Source organism: Stegodyphus dumicola, chromosome 12 (genome assembly GCF_044657685.1).
Source record: "Stegodyphus dumicola isolate Sdum_Otavi_A_Nest chromosome 12, ASM4465768v1".
NCBI classification, from domain to species: Eukaryota; Metazoa; Arthropoda; class Arachnida; order Araneae; family Eresidae; genus Stegodyphus; species Stegodyphus dumicola.
Genome location: NC_140779.1, coordinates 73,549,320 through 73,570,149, shown reverse-complemented (window position 1 = coordinate 73,570,149; position 20,830 = coordinate 73,549,320). Strand labels below are relative to the sequence as shown.

Here is a 20,830-nt window from a genome sequence, read left to right as displayed (position 1 = left end):
CTAACGCAACTATCACAAATATGCTTCATTTTTTGATTTAAATTGTAGGGTTTATATTTATTTTAACTAACATTTATTTTAAGTTTAAACTATCTTTCCTGTCAAGCCTTACTTTCCCCTGGAATTGCCAATGCCAGAATATGTAAATTTGAGTAGAACGCGCAAGGATTCAAATTATCAGCGGAAGTATTCTGATTTAAATAGAAGGAAACGAGTTCGGTGTGATATTCTTACTGCACGAGCGCGGAGGTAGTTAGCGAGAATTGAAGAACCCCGCGTTGCGGCCTATGTGCTTGGCGGGAAGTAGTGGTAATCATTCCAGTGAGCTTCAAGTCTGCTGAATTAGCAGCGGTATTGTAAAACGCGGTGAGTTAGTTATTTTAGAGAGCCTCGTAGTTAGAATCTTGTCTTTAGTTTCTTTTCAGGTTATTATTTTTATTTGACTGCCGAGTTGGCACCGTCTGTAAGCGTCAAGAGAACGCAATTGTAATTTATTACGTTGAATAAAAAGGGACTTAAACCCTTCACAAGGCTCTATCTTTTATACAAGTTTTCACAGTCACCTCTTGGTTGCGTGCAAGTTGGAGGCGCGCAACGTTATAAAATTATTTTTTAGCTAAAAGCGGCATTAGCCCAGAAGTATTATTAGTCTCGAAAGGACATTTAGCGTCGGTTTACTAAAAATGTCCGTTTCACCACTTTTCAATTTGTTGGCACCAAATATTATCGTCCTGTATTATATTTAAAGAAATTAAATAATGATGAATTTGCATGAATGTATATATGTTTCTCGCACTGTGAAAAAACAACGGAACCTAGAACCATCACATTTTGAATAACGTAGTCCTCCACCCGAATATGGGCACCTGGAAGCCTAAATTTGGAATTTTATTTCATATTTTGTAAACATTTAACGAATTTTTGAATAAAAACTCAACGATTACAAAACGAGTAGTAGCAACACTATACGGGTTGGGGGAGGGGGAATTTTATCTCCAACGGAGGAGACTGTCTGTCGGAAATTCTAAAGATCTGCTAGGCTTAAATATTTTTATCCCAAAAGATTATTAACCCAAATACTCTCGAAACGTGTATGTGTGTGTAAATAACAATAAAAAAAAAAAAAAAAAAAAAAAAAGTCCTTTTGGGTGTAATATAAAATTTGAAAGCTTTCAGATTTTTTTTTTAAGAATTGCGTTAATTACTTTCGAGCTTTTACCTTACTAACCCAGAGTGGTCTTTAAATCCTATTAACTTGTAAAACTATTAAAAGTATAACATTTTTGGGGGAAGCTCTTTTAAAACTTTCTTGTGAAACCTTAAAACTATAATTTTGTTTTTTTCTTTTTTTGAGGAATCGCTATCATCTTCAGAATATTAATTAAAAAGCTTTTAGAATAGTCAATGTTACATGAATTTAAGTTTGAAAATTAAAAGAACACTCTGAGTTAGTATAAAAGCAGAAGTATTAATATTACCTCACTGATAATTCATGAAAACAGATCTACTTCATATTAGTTTAGGTAATAAAAACAACAAAAATTTTAAAAAAATATTTTGGAACCCTCAAGAAGTTGCATGGAATCCAATAATATCACGAAACGCAGTTTATAGACAACTGAAATCACAACTTAGTATGAAAAAGTTTCTCTAACCTAGATGGAAGGCAAGGGAATTTTTTTTACATACAGAGCAACTCTTTATTGCTTCTATTGTAAAAAACTTTGAATTTTGTTAAGGAAATAATCAATTCTAAGCGGCATGAATTTTGGCATGAGTGACCAGTCAGGTTTCCAAATCCAAAACCCTGAGAGTCATATTATAATACAGCTGCTCGAAATCCCAGGAATTCGGAGATCATTTAATTCTCAGTTTTTAAAGATATTATCTGACATGTACTTTTAAGTTTCTTATAAAAACTAGCAGTATTATAAATAAAAGACCTGCATTATAAAATATTTTTAAAAGTGATTTTATGAATTGCTGATCTAATTATATGCAGCACATTTACTGAAATAAGGCCCACATTTTTATTATATAGTGATCTTTGCATTCTTCCGTATACTCATTTACCGCCAATTAAAATCAGGCCGTTTTCTGAAAAAGGAAAAAAGAAAGGTAAGGGTATTTGGGGATAACGGAATATCGTCAGCAAACAGTATATGGAAATCCTTAGATTTTTGAAATCTAATAAAATAGCTAGTGTTACATTTTTTGAAAATACTAGTAGAATTAATCATTGCAGCCATTCGATTTTATGATAAAATATAAGATAAAGTAATCAACTAATAATTACTTTCAGTTTGTTATATATTGCAGAAGTGTTACATGAAATGAAGTTATATAACAGCTCAAACTGAAAAACTCATAATGAATGTAAAATAAGTCACATGAAGTATTAATTTAGAAGTCAAACAACAAAAATCAGCGTTATATTTCCATATTTTCACAGGACTAGTTTCGATGGTTTTACCGAACCACCATCTTCAGCTGCAAAAGCGCAAATGAACGAGATAAGATATAATGATAAGAAAAGAAAGCCTGAGCAGGAGATAAGCTACTGGCGCCATCTGTTAATGAAACCAGAACTAAAACATAATTTTTTTAAAGTCTGAAGAGAAAGACGGATTGGAATTAGGGTCGTTAACTAGAAGAGAAAGATTTTTTTGAATGTAAAATGCCTCTAGAAAATCCAGTTCGCCAATGGAAGATGTTTTTTGAATAATTTTCGCAGCAGAAAAATTGAAAGTGTGATTTTCGGACCAACAATGTTGGGCAACAGAAGACTTCTGACTTCTGTGTTTCCTTTCTTCTAACATATGCCTCATGTTACTTAACGCTAAATTTTAAGGCTCTCTTAGTTTGGCCAATGTAAATTAAACTACACTGGCAAGGAATCCTGTAAATACTCCAGGAATTCATATCCAGAATGGGGTCCTTGAGTATGGAACTCAGAATATTATTGATGGGAGAATAAACGACCGAAAATTTCTGCAAAATACGTGCAACTTTATAGCTAATTGATGGAAAGAAGGGAATGACAACCAAAGTTTTATAATCTCCTAAAACAAGAGTGTGCCTTTCGATGTGTTGAGATGAGATTTTTTTAACTGCTTGATTAATAATGTTGGGTGAAAAGTCCCTGTGAATAGTTACTGCTTTTATATAATTTAGTTCTTCATGAAAGGATAGTTTGGAGGAGCAAACTTGAAGAGTATGGAAAACATAAGAATAAAATGAAGCTAACTTTTGTTTAGTCGGATGACATGATTTGAAGTGTGGTCGAAGGCAAACCGATGAAGGTTTACGGTAAACCGAAGTACTGAAGTTGAATGTGTTACATGTGACCAGAATGTCGAGAAACGGAAGAGAACACATGAACTATGTTTGAAAACTTAAATGTGGAGGACTATTGTTATTATCCAAATTCTGAAAGAAAGGGAAATTTGTTTATTATGCAGATGTTCTGTTATCATATGTAAATAAAATGTTTTAGAAGACAAAAAAAGAATGAAATATCAATGAAAACATTTGCTAGCTAATGTTTTTAAAACTGGTTCTTCATTTATACTAGCATGATTGTTTGTGTCTAATAATTCTTTGCTGTAAAATATAGAACAATATTTAAAATTTATATTTTTATATAATTACAATTTAAGATTTATTGATAAATTTGAGTTCGGAAAGTTTCCTTCGGTAGGAAAATACATAATTTTTCTTTTCTCTTTCCTCTTTTTAGCCTAAAAGGGACGTTTAACCCGAAATAGGTATTAGTCTCGAAACGGCATTTTGGGTCGAATCACTTAAATGCTTTGTATCACTTTTCAAATAGTTGCCACCAAATATTATTGCCCTATACTATATTTAAAGAAATCCAGTAATGAAGAATCTCCATGAAAGTATATATTTTTCTCGTATTGCAAAAATAAAATAAGTAACATAGTCCTCCACCTGAACATGGACACCCGGAAGCCCGAATTTTGAATTTCGAATTTTTTTATTATCTACTTCCTATTTTGTAAACCTTTAACGAATTTTTACTTAACAAACTCGGAAATGTTTAAAACTGAGCATTAGCAACACTCTGCGGAATAAAATATTTTTCTCTCCAGACTACACTGTCTGGAAATTGTCCACCGGAAATTTTAAAGGCATGCTGATTTTAAATATTTTGTGATTTTGCTGCTAAATAAAATTTTATGTGGCGTAAGCTCCAAGAAAGGGATATTTAATAAATAAACTAAACACACAAAATATTAATAATAAAAAGACAAAAAAAGTTTCGTAAGGCCGTTTTAGTAAGAAAACCAAACATTGATATAATGAACTGAGATTAGACTGGAAAAAAAAAAAAAAAAAAAAAGGAAAAAAAAGGGAAAAAAAATTATGACAACACTTAACGTTGCATCGCAAGTTTTGAACGTATGCTGCTGTTAAAATTTTTGCAATTTTGCTGTTAAACTGTATATAACGTTAGGGCAAAAATATTATGCTTAATAATAAGCTCAAAGACAAAGGAAAATGGGTTAGTAGGAGTGAGTGTAACAATAGACTGCGAACTCGGAGCGTAAAACACCTTTTGGGCCACGGGTAAAATCTGAAACCTTTGCGATTTTTTCTTTTCTTTCTTTTTTATGAAACACTGAAATGACGATTTTAGTGTATGTTTAATTTTAGTGTGAACTGTATTTATTTTTTTATTTAGTAATCATATGCACACCAAAAATTTTTCCGTTCACAATTTTCCAAACGCAGAACTGCAGTCTATAGAATGATTGGAAATATCATCATTATCATCGATTTTATGTTAGACATAGAGATGACAGAGACTTTTTCTTCTATCCGAACTACGTATTATCGTCAAAAACGTCTTTCACTAATTTTGCAAATGAAATAAAGTTTTCAAAAAACTTGTAGTGGCATAAAAAGGTTAAAATAATCTTTAGATATTCGTATCGCAATAAAAGCGTTCATTTTATTACAAAGATTTTAGGCAATTTACTGATTTGGAATCTAAATGAATAATCTTTTGTCATGCAGGTTGGTAACGGTATCCTCTCGTTCTCTGTGAGATAGTTTTCGTTTTACTCTAATGAAAATAAAAATTCACCTATTATGCATTAAAAATTGAGAATTTATGAGATTACGGGAGGCAAAGTTTTCATTTCACCCTCATCAGCATCGTTAAGCTTAACCAAAATTTAAATTTTCCCCTAACAACGGGTATTGAGAGACCGCTAAATACTTCCAGGTTCCGCAACGATGTGAATAACCTTGCATCTAATTAAATAGGTGGAATGAATAAACTTGGCGAAGAGTAAGTGCTTCCGCTTTTTAAGCAACTGTTGTTGTCCTGGCTACAAAATTCTCTTCGTTAACATTCATTTTGTTTTTACCCTAATGCGCGCTCGAATATGCTTGGAGCACTTCACTAGTAAAAAAAAAAAAAACCGCTGTCACGCAACGATCTTGTGTGTTCAAACTGGAGACAAATGTCTCGGTCTTAGGAAAAAGGCGTGATCAGGGTTTTTGATCAGAAATCTTCGCGGAAATGTTCACGAGTTCTTCGAACTTCGAGGAGGTGAAACGAAATGGTTTAGACGCGTAGTTTGCAATTAGGTATTGGAAACGGGGAATTTGAAAATGGGAAATCAATTCTAGGTTTAATTTATGCTTTTAGACTCTCTTTCTTTTCACTATAAAATACCGAAATCTCTTACCTTTTTACTTTCCATAAAAATAATCTTCCGTGCAACCAAACAAAAAACAAATGAGTTTATTATGGATTTCACAAAAATTCATTGGAGTGTTATAGCATTATACCTAAGATCACAGATATCCTATGTATCATTTATCTGCAGAACAGTTCAAACAGCTGTCAATTTGATTATTTGTAGCATGTAAGAATTTTATTTTTAATTAATTTTTATCACAAATAAACAGAAGTATTCATTTAAAACGAAATGGTTCCCACGAAACTTCGAAACTGAATTGAGATTTTTACTTTTCCCTTTCTTAACTTTAACTTTCCATAAGGTTTACTTTTCCCTTCCATACGGGGATTTTTATTTCTTCATTAAGGTCAAGTATCTGTCTGAAGGATTTTCAGTTCACTGAAAGTACGATAATTGTGGAGTTATTTTATTAAGGTGAAGCTTAAGATATCTATTCCCTTAGGTGAGGGATGCGGTCGTAAAATGCTTTCTAAGGGAAACTGACTCATATTCATATTACACACAGGATTAGATTATTTGATTACGCAAGGCCTACTAAGGCTACCTTGCTAAGCAGAGGACTTTTTAAGAAAAAAACTGGTTCATATCCATGTTACATATAGCAGGACCATGAAAACTTCCTAACACGCACCTTTTTCACCAGCAATTTAACCAGAGAGTGACAGCCAATGCTCAGCGATCTTACTTCTTGGTCATTGATGCATCCTCTTTGCACGTGGAATAAGCTAAGAAAACGCCCATGCAGCCACTCCCTCAGCAGTAATTCGAACCCGGGTTGAAATACTGGTGTTTAGCAGTCTTAGCCACTTGGCGTCTGGTGGACGAATTTAAAATCATAAGTTCGAGACTCGACACTTAAATATTTGATATACTAAATAATGAATCTAAATCGTGAATGTTAAGTTGCACTTAATAATATTCATTTAAATTAAAATTTATTCTCGATACACAGAACTACATATGCTTCTTAATTATTCAAATAAGAGCAAATTTTGTTTCAAAATTCCTTTTGATTCTATTTTTATATTTAAGTATCATTAATGAAGTTCTCAACAAAATCGCCGAAATTAAAACTTTGAAGCTAAAAGAAAAATTCCTCCTTTTTTTAAAAGAGTTTTACTTTTTATATTTTGGTGCATTCTCAAAACATTTAAAAAGTGCTTTCTATGTTTAAATGCTTGCTATTTATTCCAAGACATCTTGGAATAAATTCGTTTTCGAGGTTTCAGATTCCTTCCTCTCCCTCTTAAGAAAATACAGCTTCAAGTTTGGCAATAATATGGAAATGTTATTATAATAATATGAAAATGGATTAAGGAATAATATTTTCAAAAGCAAAATTTAATTTAATTTAAAAAACAAAAATTAAAAACTTTTCAATTTGCCCATCCAATGCGAAACCATCGTCTGGTAATAAAACATTGCTGTAGAATCATTATCTCTGAAGCAAAATTCGAATTGATAGTTACGCTTTGCTAAGAATAATTCTTAATATAATTAAAGTGAAGTATTCTCGCAGTTTCTTAAAACCTATCCTCAAAATGAAAGAGGCCAGTTAAAAAATCATTTAAATAAACCGAAGAAGAATTTTTAGCTAATTATTTTTAGGTTACTGAATTTGAACTTCAACGAAAAATTCTCTGTATTGCCCAAAAGTAAACTAAATTATTTTATGGCATTTACATTTCTTATATGACACAACGCTCAGAAGAAGATGTCTTGCATGTTTCAAACCTTCGAAACCAGAGAAAATATCTTATGAAATAAAATTATATTTTCAGACCATTTTAACTCACACTAACATAAATGAGCGAAATAAAAAAAAATATTCAATTATTCTCTAGCTGTAGAAAATGCCCCTTAAACTCTGGGGTTACTATTTAAAACGCATGTAAACCTGTCTAAACTATTGCTCTCGATCTGCGCCAGAGCGTGTGTTTACAGCCTGCCGTTGCTTAGCAACGAATTCGCCAAATCGTAGTTTCCTGAATCGCTGCTGCGAAGACAAGTTGCACACGGAACACGTTTCTCTCGTTTGTACTCATATGGGATAAAATGAAGAAATGCTCTGAGATAAGAAAAAGAGCCTTGCCTATCTCTAAATCTTGGAAAGATGGTTCTGCAATATTCCGGTAAGAGACTTTAGCTATTTTTCGGTGCATTAGAGCACAAAGTAACGCCAATTATTTCAATTCATATTGATGGAAATAGTAATGTAGATGTATTCTCTTGAATGGAATATTTTACATACTAAAGTTATTCCCATAAGGAAAAAAACCTTATAAATATATTTTATGAATTATAATAATCTAAAATATTTTTCACAGCAGTTTGATGTACCATGTCTATCAAATTTATCATTTGTTCTCACAGATGAATTTCAGAACAAACTAATTATGTGAGCGTTTCGAAACGTACAATTTTTAAAGTTTTCAATATAAAGGAAATGACCTTTTTTGATTTGAAATTTTCTGTCTTCGGACTTTTTCTTTGCACTATTATATAATAATTTTACCTATATAATTGCTTTATTGATAGTATACTGAATTTATTTATGGTATTTCTTGGTTTAAAGCTCATCAGTGTTTCAGTTTATAACATTCTTTTGTTATGTTCTGTGTTTAATCATGTAATTTTCCGTTTAGATTTACACATTTTACCTCTTAAATGTCTTAAAGGGAAAATTACTCGATGTTACACAAGTCAGCTCTCGATTAACCGGAGACGATTAACTGGTTAACTCAAAATACACAGGAAAGAAGCATAATCTATATTATAAATAATAGAAAACTTATATTTTCAAATTTACCTGTATTTTCAAGTTATCGAGAAAATAAGTTCATTTGATTACGTAAATTAAATCATCATTAAAAAAGACACATTGTAAATATGGGCGTAATAAAAACCATACAAAAAATTAAAAACTAAATTTAAAGAACATTATTTACAAGAGAACTTGAATGACATCATTGAACTGAAACTCGCATAAAGTTATTTAGAACTTTTTATTTCTTACTATGCAATATTTTTACATTCCGGATTATGTGCAACGAAATCATTGTTGAAATATCTTTATGTTTGGGTACACCGAGACACTGAACTCCTAAAAATGACTGGCCTTTCAAGATTGGCTCATTTCACAGTTCTCAATTGCTAAATGCTTTAGTGTAAACACTAGTTGAACTAACTGATGCCAAAATTCTCATTTTTATACTTTATCGGGGTATGAAATGAGACCTTCTTAATAACAAAAGTAAATTAAATAGTGTCACTACTAAATTAAATAGAGTTTTAGGAAGCCAGTGTGGAACAAGATAAATTCTGCGAATGCAAAAACAGTATTTTATTCGAAACAAAATCTAGTTATTTCAAACAATATTTACCTCACTTCAAACGATTTCAGTCTTCTCTAAAGATGGCTGCTTTATAAAATATGATAACCAGTAATAAAAATCAATGACATTCAATGCTAGTGTTTATTTATATTCTCAGAAATACTGTTTACTTCTAGAGATGGCGCCATGAGAGTTTTAACTGCATCTATTTTCGAAATATACGCTATGTGGCTACAAATGTTTCCAGAAAGCGAATTTCAGTTATTAATGTTAGGAACTGAAAAGCAATATAAATGTTATGATTATGAAACAAAAATCGCTCATTTTCATTCAATCAGTTCTAATTTTACAAATTATTTATACTTTTTATACCTTTCTATGCATTTTTTTATGTATTTTATACCTTTCTAATGCAATGTAAGATCTTTATTTAAATAGCTATAATTCCTCGTAGTAGTTTCTTTTGAAAATTAAGCTTTATTCCACGTGTTTACATTCTATAAAATTATCAAAACATGATCCATTTAAAATTTTCCAGATGATTTAATTTCACTCACCATTTTCCAAGAATAAAATTCAGCTAAGAGGGACACCAAAAAGTCTTTCCATAGGTCACGTGTCCCTAAAACTAATATTCAGAAATCCCGATTATTTCATTAAGGAATATATTTCTGATCCCTCAAAAAGTCTTCGAGACTATATGCAGCAGGAACAAAATTCATGTCACCTATATTTACAGACTCTGAAAATAACTGTAGCATGAAGTACATTGTATTAAAAGGCTATTACACATAGTCTCAGAGGTCTAGTCAAATTTAGCTCATTATTTCCTAATCAGTGCGTTATGAGGTTTTCAAGACAGTATGCATTTTATACTATCTATGCTAAGTTTTCTTTTATACTCAGTCATTAACGTATTTTATTTAGAACTAATCTATACCTGATTGAAAACAATTGCAAAAATGTTTAATATTTTCACTTGGTCAATATACAGGTACATTAAAATATATTAAAAATGAGAACAGATGTGTTAAGAAAGTTAATGGCAAAAACCTATACTTACTTATATCTCATTTCAAGAGTATTATGAATATACAAACAACAATTTTTGAACGAGCCTTTTTAATTTAGTAGATTTTAAAGTTTCAAAATACTTTCGTACAGTAAATTTAAAGGAGCCTCTCGTCTCAACAATTTGGGGTCCTCACATCCACAGATTCATTTCTACGCATATTATGCCAATACTTTTCTATCCCTTGTAACATTTTTTACACACAAGTAGCAGTATGTTTTAGAACTCCTTAAAACTTCTAAATATTCCCCGTTTAATTTTTGTATAATGACTGTACACTTGACAAAAATGATACATTGTTACTAAGTTTGGTATGTCGAACCCGGCTGTGCCAATTCAAATTGTTTATTGATTGGTATTTATTAAGATGCATCAGAATGTAGTCAATCATATTACTTCTGCTTTTTAACTTTAAGGTTTGCTAGCTACATTAAAAGGGCGCATCTAAAAAAATTAAGCGTACACTCGAAATACCTTTAATAAAGCCCTTAATTCTTAGGTCAAAAAACAGCTGGGTTCTGCTCTTGGTATGTTTAATAACATGATTAACAGTAATAATGTGATAAAGAAGAAAATAAGGTATTCAAAATCGATATTAGAGTTCGCAAGATTCCGCAAATTCAATTACATTTCTCCTCAACTGTAAAATAAGGCGAATCACTATTTCTCTATCTATTACTCCTCTATCTTCTCATCCAAAAAACTTTTAAAAGGCCATTCATTTCCTGCATTGGATATCAGTGAGAAGTAATATTAGTTAAAAAAAAGATTTTTCGTCTGGTCTTATACGATTTCTCATAAATCTGACCATCTACATCACCATCGCGATCCTAGGAACTAAGACATATTCTGTTTCTTCGACCATATGCGTTCTGTTATAAATTCCACATACTTAGTTCTTCAAATATTTGAGGAATAATAGCCCTATATAACAGCAATCCGAGTTCGAAGGCTAGAGAAGGCGTTGATGTTTGCAGTTTTCTATTTCACCGCTTTCGGATATAATATCAGTCTGCTAAGGTTACACCCCCCCTTCAGTCAATGTTTCAGTAGTGAGACCGTTAAATGGACAGCTGAATTCAGTTATTACTGATAAATGTTTAAGAAGCAAGTTTTAGACCATTGGGAAAAAACTGGTAATGAATTACTGCTTTTAGCAATAATACATGCAAAACAATTTCGTGAACATTATTTATACATTTTACTGTTGAAATCTTCAGTAATTTTTATTGTACGTAAATGGGTAGTTTTATATTATTCTCTTATCTAATTTAATGAAGGAAAAATCTTTCGCTCATTTATAAACGTTTTCCTACGCAGTACTTATTTGCCTATTTTTTTCTAAAAAATAAAAACATTCGTGACTGAAATGATTTTATTTTAAAATTCCTACCTTATTTAAATCATTTTTAGACTAGGAGCGTGGATTTATGATTAAGATGGAGAAGATACTTTGTAGTGCTATCTTTTTTAAAAGCACCGCATGTTAGTAAAATACATTTTTAATGTGATAATGAATCAGGCATGAAAAATAATTATGATTTGTTTTCAAATTATTATAGTAAAATTTGTATAATTTATATACACCCTTTTAAAATGCACGATATTAATTTTGAAACTTTTAAGAGAGAAATAATAACATACATACGGTATATGGATTGCATTTTAATAAGAAACACACTTGTGAATTCGGAACCTCAAAGAAATTTAATAAATCTAAGGGTGAGTGACATACTTGGAAAGTCGAGTCACAGACTGAAAACTCGACACAGGATTTAAATTACATTCCCCAAAAGCTTGGGGTTCTTGTTCTATTCAAGATTCGGAAGAATGTTAATATCGTGTGGGCTACAAACATTGATGATAACTAAGTAAATATTTTTATTGCCCTTATTATCTTAAAGAATACAAAGTTGTTGTGTTTGTATGAATACAGCGGTATTCAATAAATTGTTTAACATGCAACTGGAGGACCAAAAAAAATATGCCAGTCTATTTTGCATGGGAATCTATGCATCTCTTGGGAAAACAGAAAATCCTTGACACGAGTTGTAGAAACAGTATACCAACATCAGGCAACAGAGTTTAGTATATTGATGTATCACGTTCTATTATTTTGAACATATGAAATTTAATTTTGAGGTACAGATTTGTGTGATCATAGTACAATTTTTATACCGAAAGAATGTTTATTTATCGTCCAAAATGAATTTTGTTCTAAAATCTTATCTTCTGCGGATACAGGATCTTGGGATCAAATATTCCTTTGATCAAAATCACTGTATTGAAAAGACATGACAAAAGGAAACTTATACAGCAATATAATTTCGGTTCCTTGGGATGTATATAAAACAGAACTGGTTTTAGTGTAATGCAATTTTTATGTATTAATGCTATGATACTTTTATGTAACTTTCATTTCACATGCCTAAAACTTTTTCCATATGACTGGACACAAAGTTATCCAGGAACACTATAATCATTAGATATTGTTCAAAAATTTGAACATATGAACGAAATGCCAATCAGATTTAAAGCAAAAACATAAAATTGGAAGATGGTTCACAAATGAGGATAATGGTTTCTAGAGTTTGCATGATTCAAGAAAAGATACATCTTATACTAATCAACTTGATGAGCCTTAAGAAACAGATCATTCTTGCTCTAATGTGAATAATTTTACAATAGATCTAAATTGAAGAAAGAGTATTCTGCAGTAAACAATAGTTATCTATAACCTCTCATTTTCCCACAAAAAAGTTGATAAAAGTGTAATTAATGGGCTCGATTGTAAAACAATTGCCTTATCCAATCACATTAAGAGTAATCTTAAGAATTGTTATGTAACCTTTTAATTTGAATTTTCAATGCTTGATAATATTTGATAATTGTTAGGTCATTCATTATTTTCTCAAGTTTCACTCGATGCTTTGATTAATGAGGTTATATGTTCCTAGTTTCCTTAAGAATAAATTATGTTATATTTTAAATTTTCACACTCGTTGATGAATGTGTGGACTTGGATTTCGTATACTTGGATATCTTACGTAGACTTCGAAAAATAGGTATAAAATAAAATAGACTTTCATTCCTAATCATCTAAGAACCAAAAATTAAAATGCTAAATTAAAAAAAAAAATTAAACAAGTTATGTTAAATTATTTAACGTACTATTTGTATTAGATCCTCTTCTTAAATAACGTACATTTACCAATTGCATGAAAAGATGGTGGGGAGGACGGAATAATCAATCTACCTGCATCTACTTGCTACAAAAGAAGGTGGTAATTGTATTTTGTTTATAATCTTTGTGCCAGTTTTGTCGAGTGAAGTTCGAGTTCAACAGTTATTTTTTTTAAAGCATAATGAAAGCGGAAACTGAGCATATTCAGCATATTTTGCTTTGTTATTTCAATTAAATAATTAGCAATAGGAGTTTTAATTTAGTATGTGGGGATCGGACAACAAACGTAAGACAGTGGTTCCACGAATTCTGAACCGGAAATTACTCCCTAGATGGTCATCCTCTTCTTGCATGATATATAGAGCTTGCCCCAGACGTCTTGAAAACCCTGGTGGAAAAATTTCCAATTACCCTGTTGGGCAACTTATACAGTACGAAGAAAAATATACTTTAATTTTAAAAAAAAGATAATTTTTTATTTTAATTTTGAAAACTTAAAGAAGCATTAAAAACATTATTTATGGGATGACACAATCAGTTATGATTAATATGTAAAGAAATCGATAAAAATTTTCCAACATTGTTCACAGGAATGAAACATGCCAACTAAAAGATTCAAGTATCCCTTTATACGGCGATATATGACCCTCTTTCTAAAAACTGAAATTGACTGAAATTCATTGAAATCATATTTACTTATTCTGGATTAAAGAAAATCATATTTTGTCAAGAAGAAACTCACTAATGTTTCTATTAAAAACTTCACCTTGCACAAACAAAAAAGGAAACAACCATTAACTACAAAATATAAAGATATCTAAATACCTCGGAGAGAGGTGTTTTGAACCATATTTTGTCTAACAGTGAGCACCAACTGTTCAACGCTCTCGACTATTCATTTTATGGCAATGTTATCCAATGAAGCATATTCCAGGCGTAAAGCTGCTATTAGTTCAAAGGAGTAGTTACAGAGAACTTTAATTAACTGGAACAGTTTTTGGAATTTTGGTTGCCTAGATAGTTTACTATCTTCACTCGACAGCTTGAGTCGAACGTCTAGTAAATATCATTGAACTGCACAAACAGGCTTATCACACTGTATCACAAATAATTGTAATTGCTTCACACACCATATATTCTTACTGTTGTCTTCATTATGATAAATGAATCTTCATCCATCAACTAATATTTTAAAATTTTACTCAGATGATGATTATGATAAATTCTTCATCCTCATTGTTGTAATTACTCATGATAAAAACACAAAATGTACTTAAAGAATTCTTTACGTGATATAAATTTATAAATTTTACTAAGTACAGGAAGTCATATTACAAATTAAATCCCAGACTAAAGATTATTTATTTCGTTATGCGAGAAAGGAATTATCTCTACGTCATGAAACTTTCCTTTTACATTCAGAAGTGCAATGGTTGTCGTATGAAAAAATTGTGAGTCGATGTTTTGTGTTAAAGATAAAGTTAGAATACTTTTTGAACAAATGTAACAGGCTTATGCTTCAAATTATTTGATGAAATGTGGTTGTGACTTGAACCCTATTTAGAGTGATATATCACTATGATTTTAAATAAAGTTACTCCGTCTTTAAGGACTAAGTTGTGATATTAAAATTTATGAAATAGATATTTTACAAATATGTAAAGAAATTACGTTTTATGAGCTGAATTATTTTTTAATGTAAAATAGATTAAATTTCGAAAGCAATCTTAAACAGTATACAGTTGCGTGCGTGCACACGGGTTCTTAATGGATAACGTTTCATAAATTACTCCTACAGCTCTTCTCAGTAGGACAGAGCACAATTATTAGTTACCACTTCAACCTACTAAGAACATTAAGATCTCCATACCGAAATAAAAGGCCAAATGATCATCGACCCAAGAAACAAAGGTATTGAATCTTAAACTGACGGTTTAAAAATCGAAGGAAAAATTGGATGTGCATAATTCTTTCCAATTCAGCAACATCTGGAGTCTGAAATAAAATGTAAAGGGTACTTAAACAACTCCAAAAGAAGGAAGCAGAACTCTCAGCAATTTCAATCAGAATCAAGCCGAACTCTCAGCAATAAAAGCTGCCATCAACATTGAGTCACTAAACAATGCCTCCAAAATATCCATTAACTCAAACAGCCAAGCAGCTATACTCTCCATTCGAAATTCAAACAACCGTTCGCACCTAGACCATAAAGTTAATCAAATCTGTAAAGATTTCGGTGCATAGGTTGGATCAAAGGGAACAACGGCAGCCTTGGGAACGACACCACCGACAATCTAGCAAAAGAAGCAGCTCTTTCCCGAAAAGGCCAGTTTCTCAATTTCAATCTTTGTAAATCGCAACTCAACAAATCCTAGACGTTGACGTTTATTAGATTACGGCAAAGCACTCGAGGGCTATCTGCCTTAAGGGAGGGATTCCTTCGTGGAGGACTTTTTAAGGGAAACTGGCTCGTATACACGTTACACATGGGGAAAACCACGAAAACACCCATGCAGCCAGCCCGTTCGCGGGATTCGAACCTCGGACCGACCTACCAGTGTTCAGCGACGTTACCGCTCGGCCGCTGGTGGGCCTGCCAACATATCCTAAAGGAACATCTAAACCCTGAGTGGAAACAAAAATTTAATAACGCCACAACAGGCCGGCGCATTCACTAATCCTTCCCCAAGATCAGCGCAGAAATCAGAAGCTCCAAGTCCTTCCTAACTTGTTACTTCATTGATCATACACATATCCAGATTTTTTCGTAAAAGGAACCTCTCTAATAACGACAATTGCATCTGTAGAGTCAAAGGATATGCAGACCATTACTTAATCTTCTTCCCTCTTAAAAGTGACCTACACATTCTGAAACGCACCAAACTAGATCTTCAAAAGACTGGTATTATCTTAATGACACCTGCATCTAAAAATCATGAAAATACACCAAAAGCTGAGGGCTGTAGGACTGAACTTACACCAACTCAATGAGAAGAGCAATAATTAGGCTGCACTCCAATAATTGATTCCGAGCAACAACAATAATTTCCATAATGCTTCAAAACACCAAACATTCTGAGCTGATCCCTTGAACTTTATTAATGAACTTTATTAATGACTTTGGACTCAAATATCTGAGTTCAGTACAATCTTACCTGTAACAAATATACTCACATAACAAGAATCAGACTCCCAATATATTAGCAAAATCAAATCCCATATGTTTATCTACTTACATAAAAATTCCAGTGAAACGATCTCCAAAATATCAACTCTCTTGTATTTACGTAATCCAGTTTTATGATGAGTGTACTCAACAGTTTATATTATATAACTTTGCCTAATTTTATGTTATTACCCTATTACGTTTAAATCTAATATTTCCGATGTAAACTTCCGATGTGTTCCTTGGAGCAAAAATCATACAGTCGATTTCACTTTTTCATAACTAGCTAGTTAGTGTATTGGGCAGTATGTGTCCGATTTTGCAGTGAAGTGTCCGGTTCCCCATGCACTTGTACCTGTTTATGTATGTTATATTTAAACAAATTCAATAATGAAGAATCCGGGTGAATGTACATAAGCTTTTCGCATTGTGAAAAAGCAATGGTACTTAGAACCGTCAAGTTTTTAGTAACGTAGTCCTCCAGCTGAATATGGGCACCTATGAGATCGAATTTGGAACTTGTTTTATTATCTGTTTCCCATTTTTTAAAATTTTAACAAATATTTGATTAAAAACTCAACGATTTTAAAGCCATTAATAGCATTACTGTATGGAATAAAACATTTGTATCTCCAACGCGCGAGACTGCCTATCGGAAATTCTAAAGTTTCACTGTTTTTAAATACTTTTAGTCAAAAAGGACGTTAGCCCAAATGCTCACAAAACGGATCTCGAAGCGTGTTGTGTGTGCGTGTGTGTAAATGAAAAAAACGCTCCTGTTGGCGTAATGTAAAATCTAAAAGCCAGATTTGCTTTCTGATTTTTTTTAGTCCTTTCTCAATTCATCATATCAATGTTTAGTTTCCTTAGCTAGATGGCCTTACAAAGGTTTTTCAGACCTAAGTGGACGTTAGTCCCCATTGGAATATTAGTCTCGGAACAGCATTTTACATTAAATCATTTTAAATGGTGTATCACTTTCAAATTATTGCCACTAAATATTATCGATTAGTATTACATTTAAAGAAATTAAATAATGAAGAATCCTCATGAATTTTAGGGCATTGAGAAAGAAATAACGGTACTTAGAGCCATGAAATATTTAATAACGTAATCCTCTACCTGAGCATGGGGACCTGGAAGCCCGAATTTTGAATTTTGCCATTATTTTGCCGTTTTATTATCTTATATGGTATTTTCTCCCTTCTTTCTACATGGCTTCATGGTGTAACGGTAGCACACTCGGCGCGTATTTGAGAGATCCAGGTTCGAGTCCCGGAGAGGGCATTGCTCATTTTTCATCTCTCCTGCCTCAAAAATAACCTAAGGACTCTACAATTTATTTCATATTTTGTAAACCTTAAACGAATTTTTGATTAACAAACTCAATGATTTTCAAAACGAGTAATAAGGAAAAAAAAATCATTTTATCTTCAGCGGGCAAAACTGTCTATCGGAAATTCTAAAGCTATGCTGTTTTTAAATACTGTGTGATTCTGCTGTTGAATAAAACTTTATGTGGCGTAAGCGCCAAGAACGTGATATATAATAAATGAAATAAACGTAGAAAACGTTAATAATAAAGTTTTGTAAAGCCATCTCAGTAAGAAAACTGATTATTCATAATATAATGAACTGAGAAAAAAAGACAGAAAAGTATATGCGAACATTTAACGCTGCATCTGAAATTAAGCGTATATTACAATGGTGCTTTTAAAATTTTTGTAATTTTGCTGTTGAATTGTGTGGCTTAAGTGCGAAGAAAATTAATATAAAGCACAAATAATAAAACTCAAAAGACGAAAGAAAACGGGCTAAAAGAAGTAAATGTAACAGCAGACTGGTAGATTGTGAACTCAGCGAGAGTGTGAAACCCTTAACAAATCCTTTAAAATCTAAAACCTTTCAGACTGCTTTTTTCAGCTTTTTATTATTAACGTTTTGTGCGTTAAATTTATTAAATCAATATCATGTTTTTCGCACTTGCGCCATATAAAGGAACTACAATTCAACAGCAAACTCACCAACTCTTTAAAAACAGCATATCTTTAGAATTTCCGTGACACAGTCTATCGCGCTGGAGAGAAAAGTTTTTTTTTTTTTTTTTTTTTTTTCGTACAGTGCTGACTCTTAGTAAGGAAAAAAAAACAATTCAAATCGTTGTGTTAATCAAAAATGCATTAAAATTTTGCAAAATGGGAAATATAAAATTAAAAATTCTTTCTTCCAGGTGCACATTGCCGAGTGGAGGACTGAGTAAATCAAAATACGATGACTCTAGATACCGTCATTATTTTCACAATAAGAGCGACATAGATACATATTATGCAGATTCTTCTTTATTTCACTTTTTAAAAAATCTGATGTGTACACGACATGACTTCCTTGTACGGAATATTAAATTATACACATTTTTCTTGCATTTTATTTAAACTTATTAGATTGAATTAAACCTACTTCGCCGACAGCGCATAAACCACAATAGAATAAATGTATTCTTTAAAATTCACTTTGTTTACCATAGCGACACTCTGCCGCTAGGTTTACTTAACAGTATTATATTTCATTCATATTATAACTCAGAATGCACAAAATGTATATCATTTAAAGAATTATCTAATCGTTGCCACATGTTCTATTCAAATACTATAATAAAGCTAGAACTATATATAAAAGAAATTAAGCAAATAAAACAAAAAAGAAACAGTTTTTCACAGACGATTGAGTATTTCTCATTTAATTAATTCAGTTCTCACTTCGCGATAAGGCAAAAATACATAAAAACTCAAAATATCTATATTAAAAATTACGAAATAAATCTCAAACGCTTATTTCCTCGAAAAAATTCCAGAAAGAATTAAGCATGATTTAATTGGTAATAATAAATGAATTCGTTATCTTTGTTGTTGCGAAGCTAAGTTTCTCTAGATTGGCAACAAATCCACTAGTCTCCTGTTTTAAATGTAAACATCAATGGCCGCCATTAAAAGCAGGCTTAATGGTAATTAAACAACTTTAAAATTGCTGATAATTCTAAAAATATTGCACACAGATTTACTAAAGGCATAAAATCCTTAACCGGAAGACAACATAATTCAATCATTTTTAAAGCAAAAAATGTACAATTTACAAACGTATAAGAGTAAAGAAACTGAGATCACTGAGCCGGGTAATAGAGTGGATATATATATAAATATATTTATATACGTTTGGTGCGGCCGATTGCAACCAAAATACGAGGTGCACATCTACATGTTATAGCAGTCCTATATACAAAATTTCAACGTTCTGAGGCTACTCGTTTTTGAGTTATGCGAGATACGTACGTACGCACGTACGTACATACGTTCGTACAGACGCCACGAAAAATTCTCTTCAGAATTAATCTTAAAGCAGTTTTATAATTTTTTTGAAGGAAAAGAGTTTTTTATTCTGTCTTTACGTACAGATATCACGCAAAAACATCGTTAAATTGCATTCGATAACGGTCAAAATGTATATTTTCGTTGAAATATGCTGCCTGAAACTTTTCGCGATTACAATACTTCCTTTTTACTTCTTACAAGGAAGTAAAAATAACACAAGGGGATAATATTCAGTGGCAACAATTTAAAGAGTTATAGAATGATATAGTGGATAAGGTAAATCCCATGTTAAGAATAATAGCCCATTTGAGGGAATATATAATTTACATAAAATTTATTAATATGCTTCTACTTTATTATTTTATTTTTGTACGTGAATAAGACATATTCTCATAGCTTTATTTAATAAAATATATTCACTTAGTTGGTTATGCAATTTTTTTTCTAAAGCAATTTTTTATATAACCACAGAACTGTAAAAATATAAAATACACCTTGTGTTAGAACCTATATAAATAAACGCAAACTCCACTGTTTTACATTAGCTGAAATAGAAATGGTTTGTCTGCAAATGAAAAAAAAATTGGCCATTGTTTATTTTTTTTAAAGAAAATGTGAGCTTTTGTAAATTTTTACATGGGGAAAATTAATTTTCAATTTTATAACATTATAAGAAAATATGATAAATGAAAAAATAAAATCATTTTATTTTATTTACAACAGATACAATTTAATTAAAATTAATTAAAAAATATTCTGGCCTATAGGAAAGAAGACAAAAACTACGGAGGAGTTTTTAGCTAAGTTTTGCCCCAGTTAGTACAGATGCTTGGAGTCCTGTTTTAAATGTTTTCCATTGCAACAATACATATTATTAATTTAGTTGAAATGCATCTTGTTTACTATTTGCGTTTCATATTTTTAAGAAATAAGATAAATTTATTGCAATAAACCTTACTGAACCTTCGTTGAA

The 20,830-nt window shown here is 31.5% G+C and overlaps 1 protein-coding gene across 1 annotated transcript in view; it reads left to right on the top strand.

Moving 5' to 3' along the window:
* Positions 1 to 7,710: 7,710 nt before the first annotated feature.
* Positions 7,711 to 20,830, top strand: part of LOC118199845 (uncharacterized) — a 49,707-nt gene continuing 36,587 nt past the window's right edge. The window contains exon 1 of the mRNA XM_085806576.1: positions 7,711 to 7,867. Coding sequence (XP_085662702.1) covers positions 7,849 to 7,867 — 19 coding nt within the window. The 5' untranslated portion in view covers positions 7,711 to 7,848. The remainder of the gene's footprint in view (positions 7,868 to 20,830) is intronic.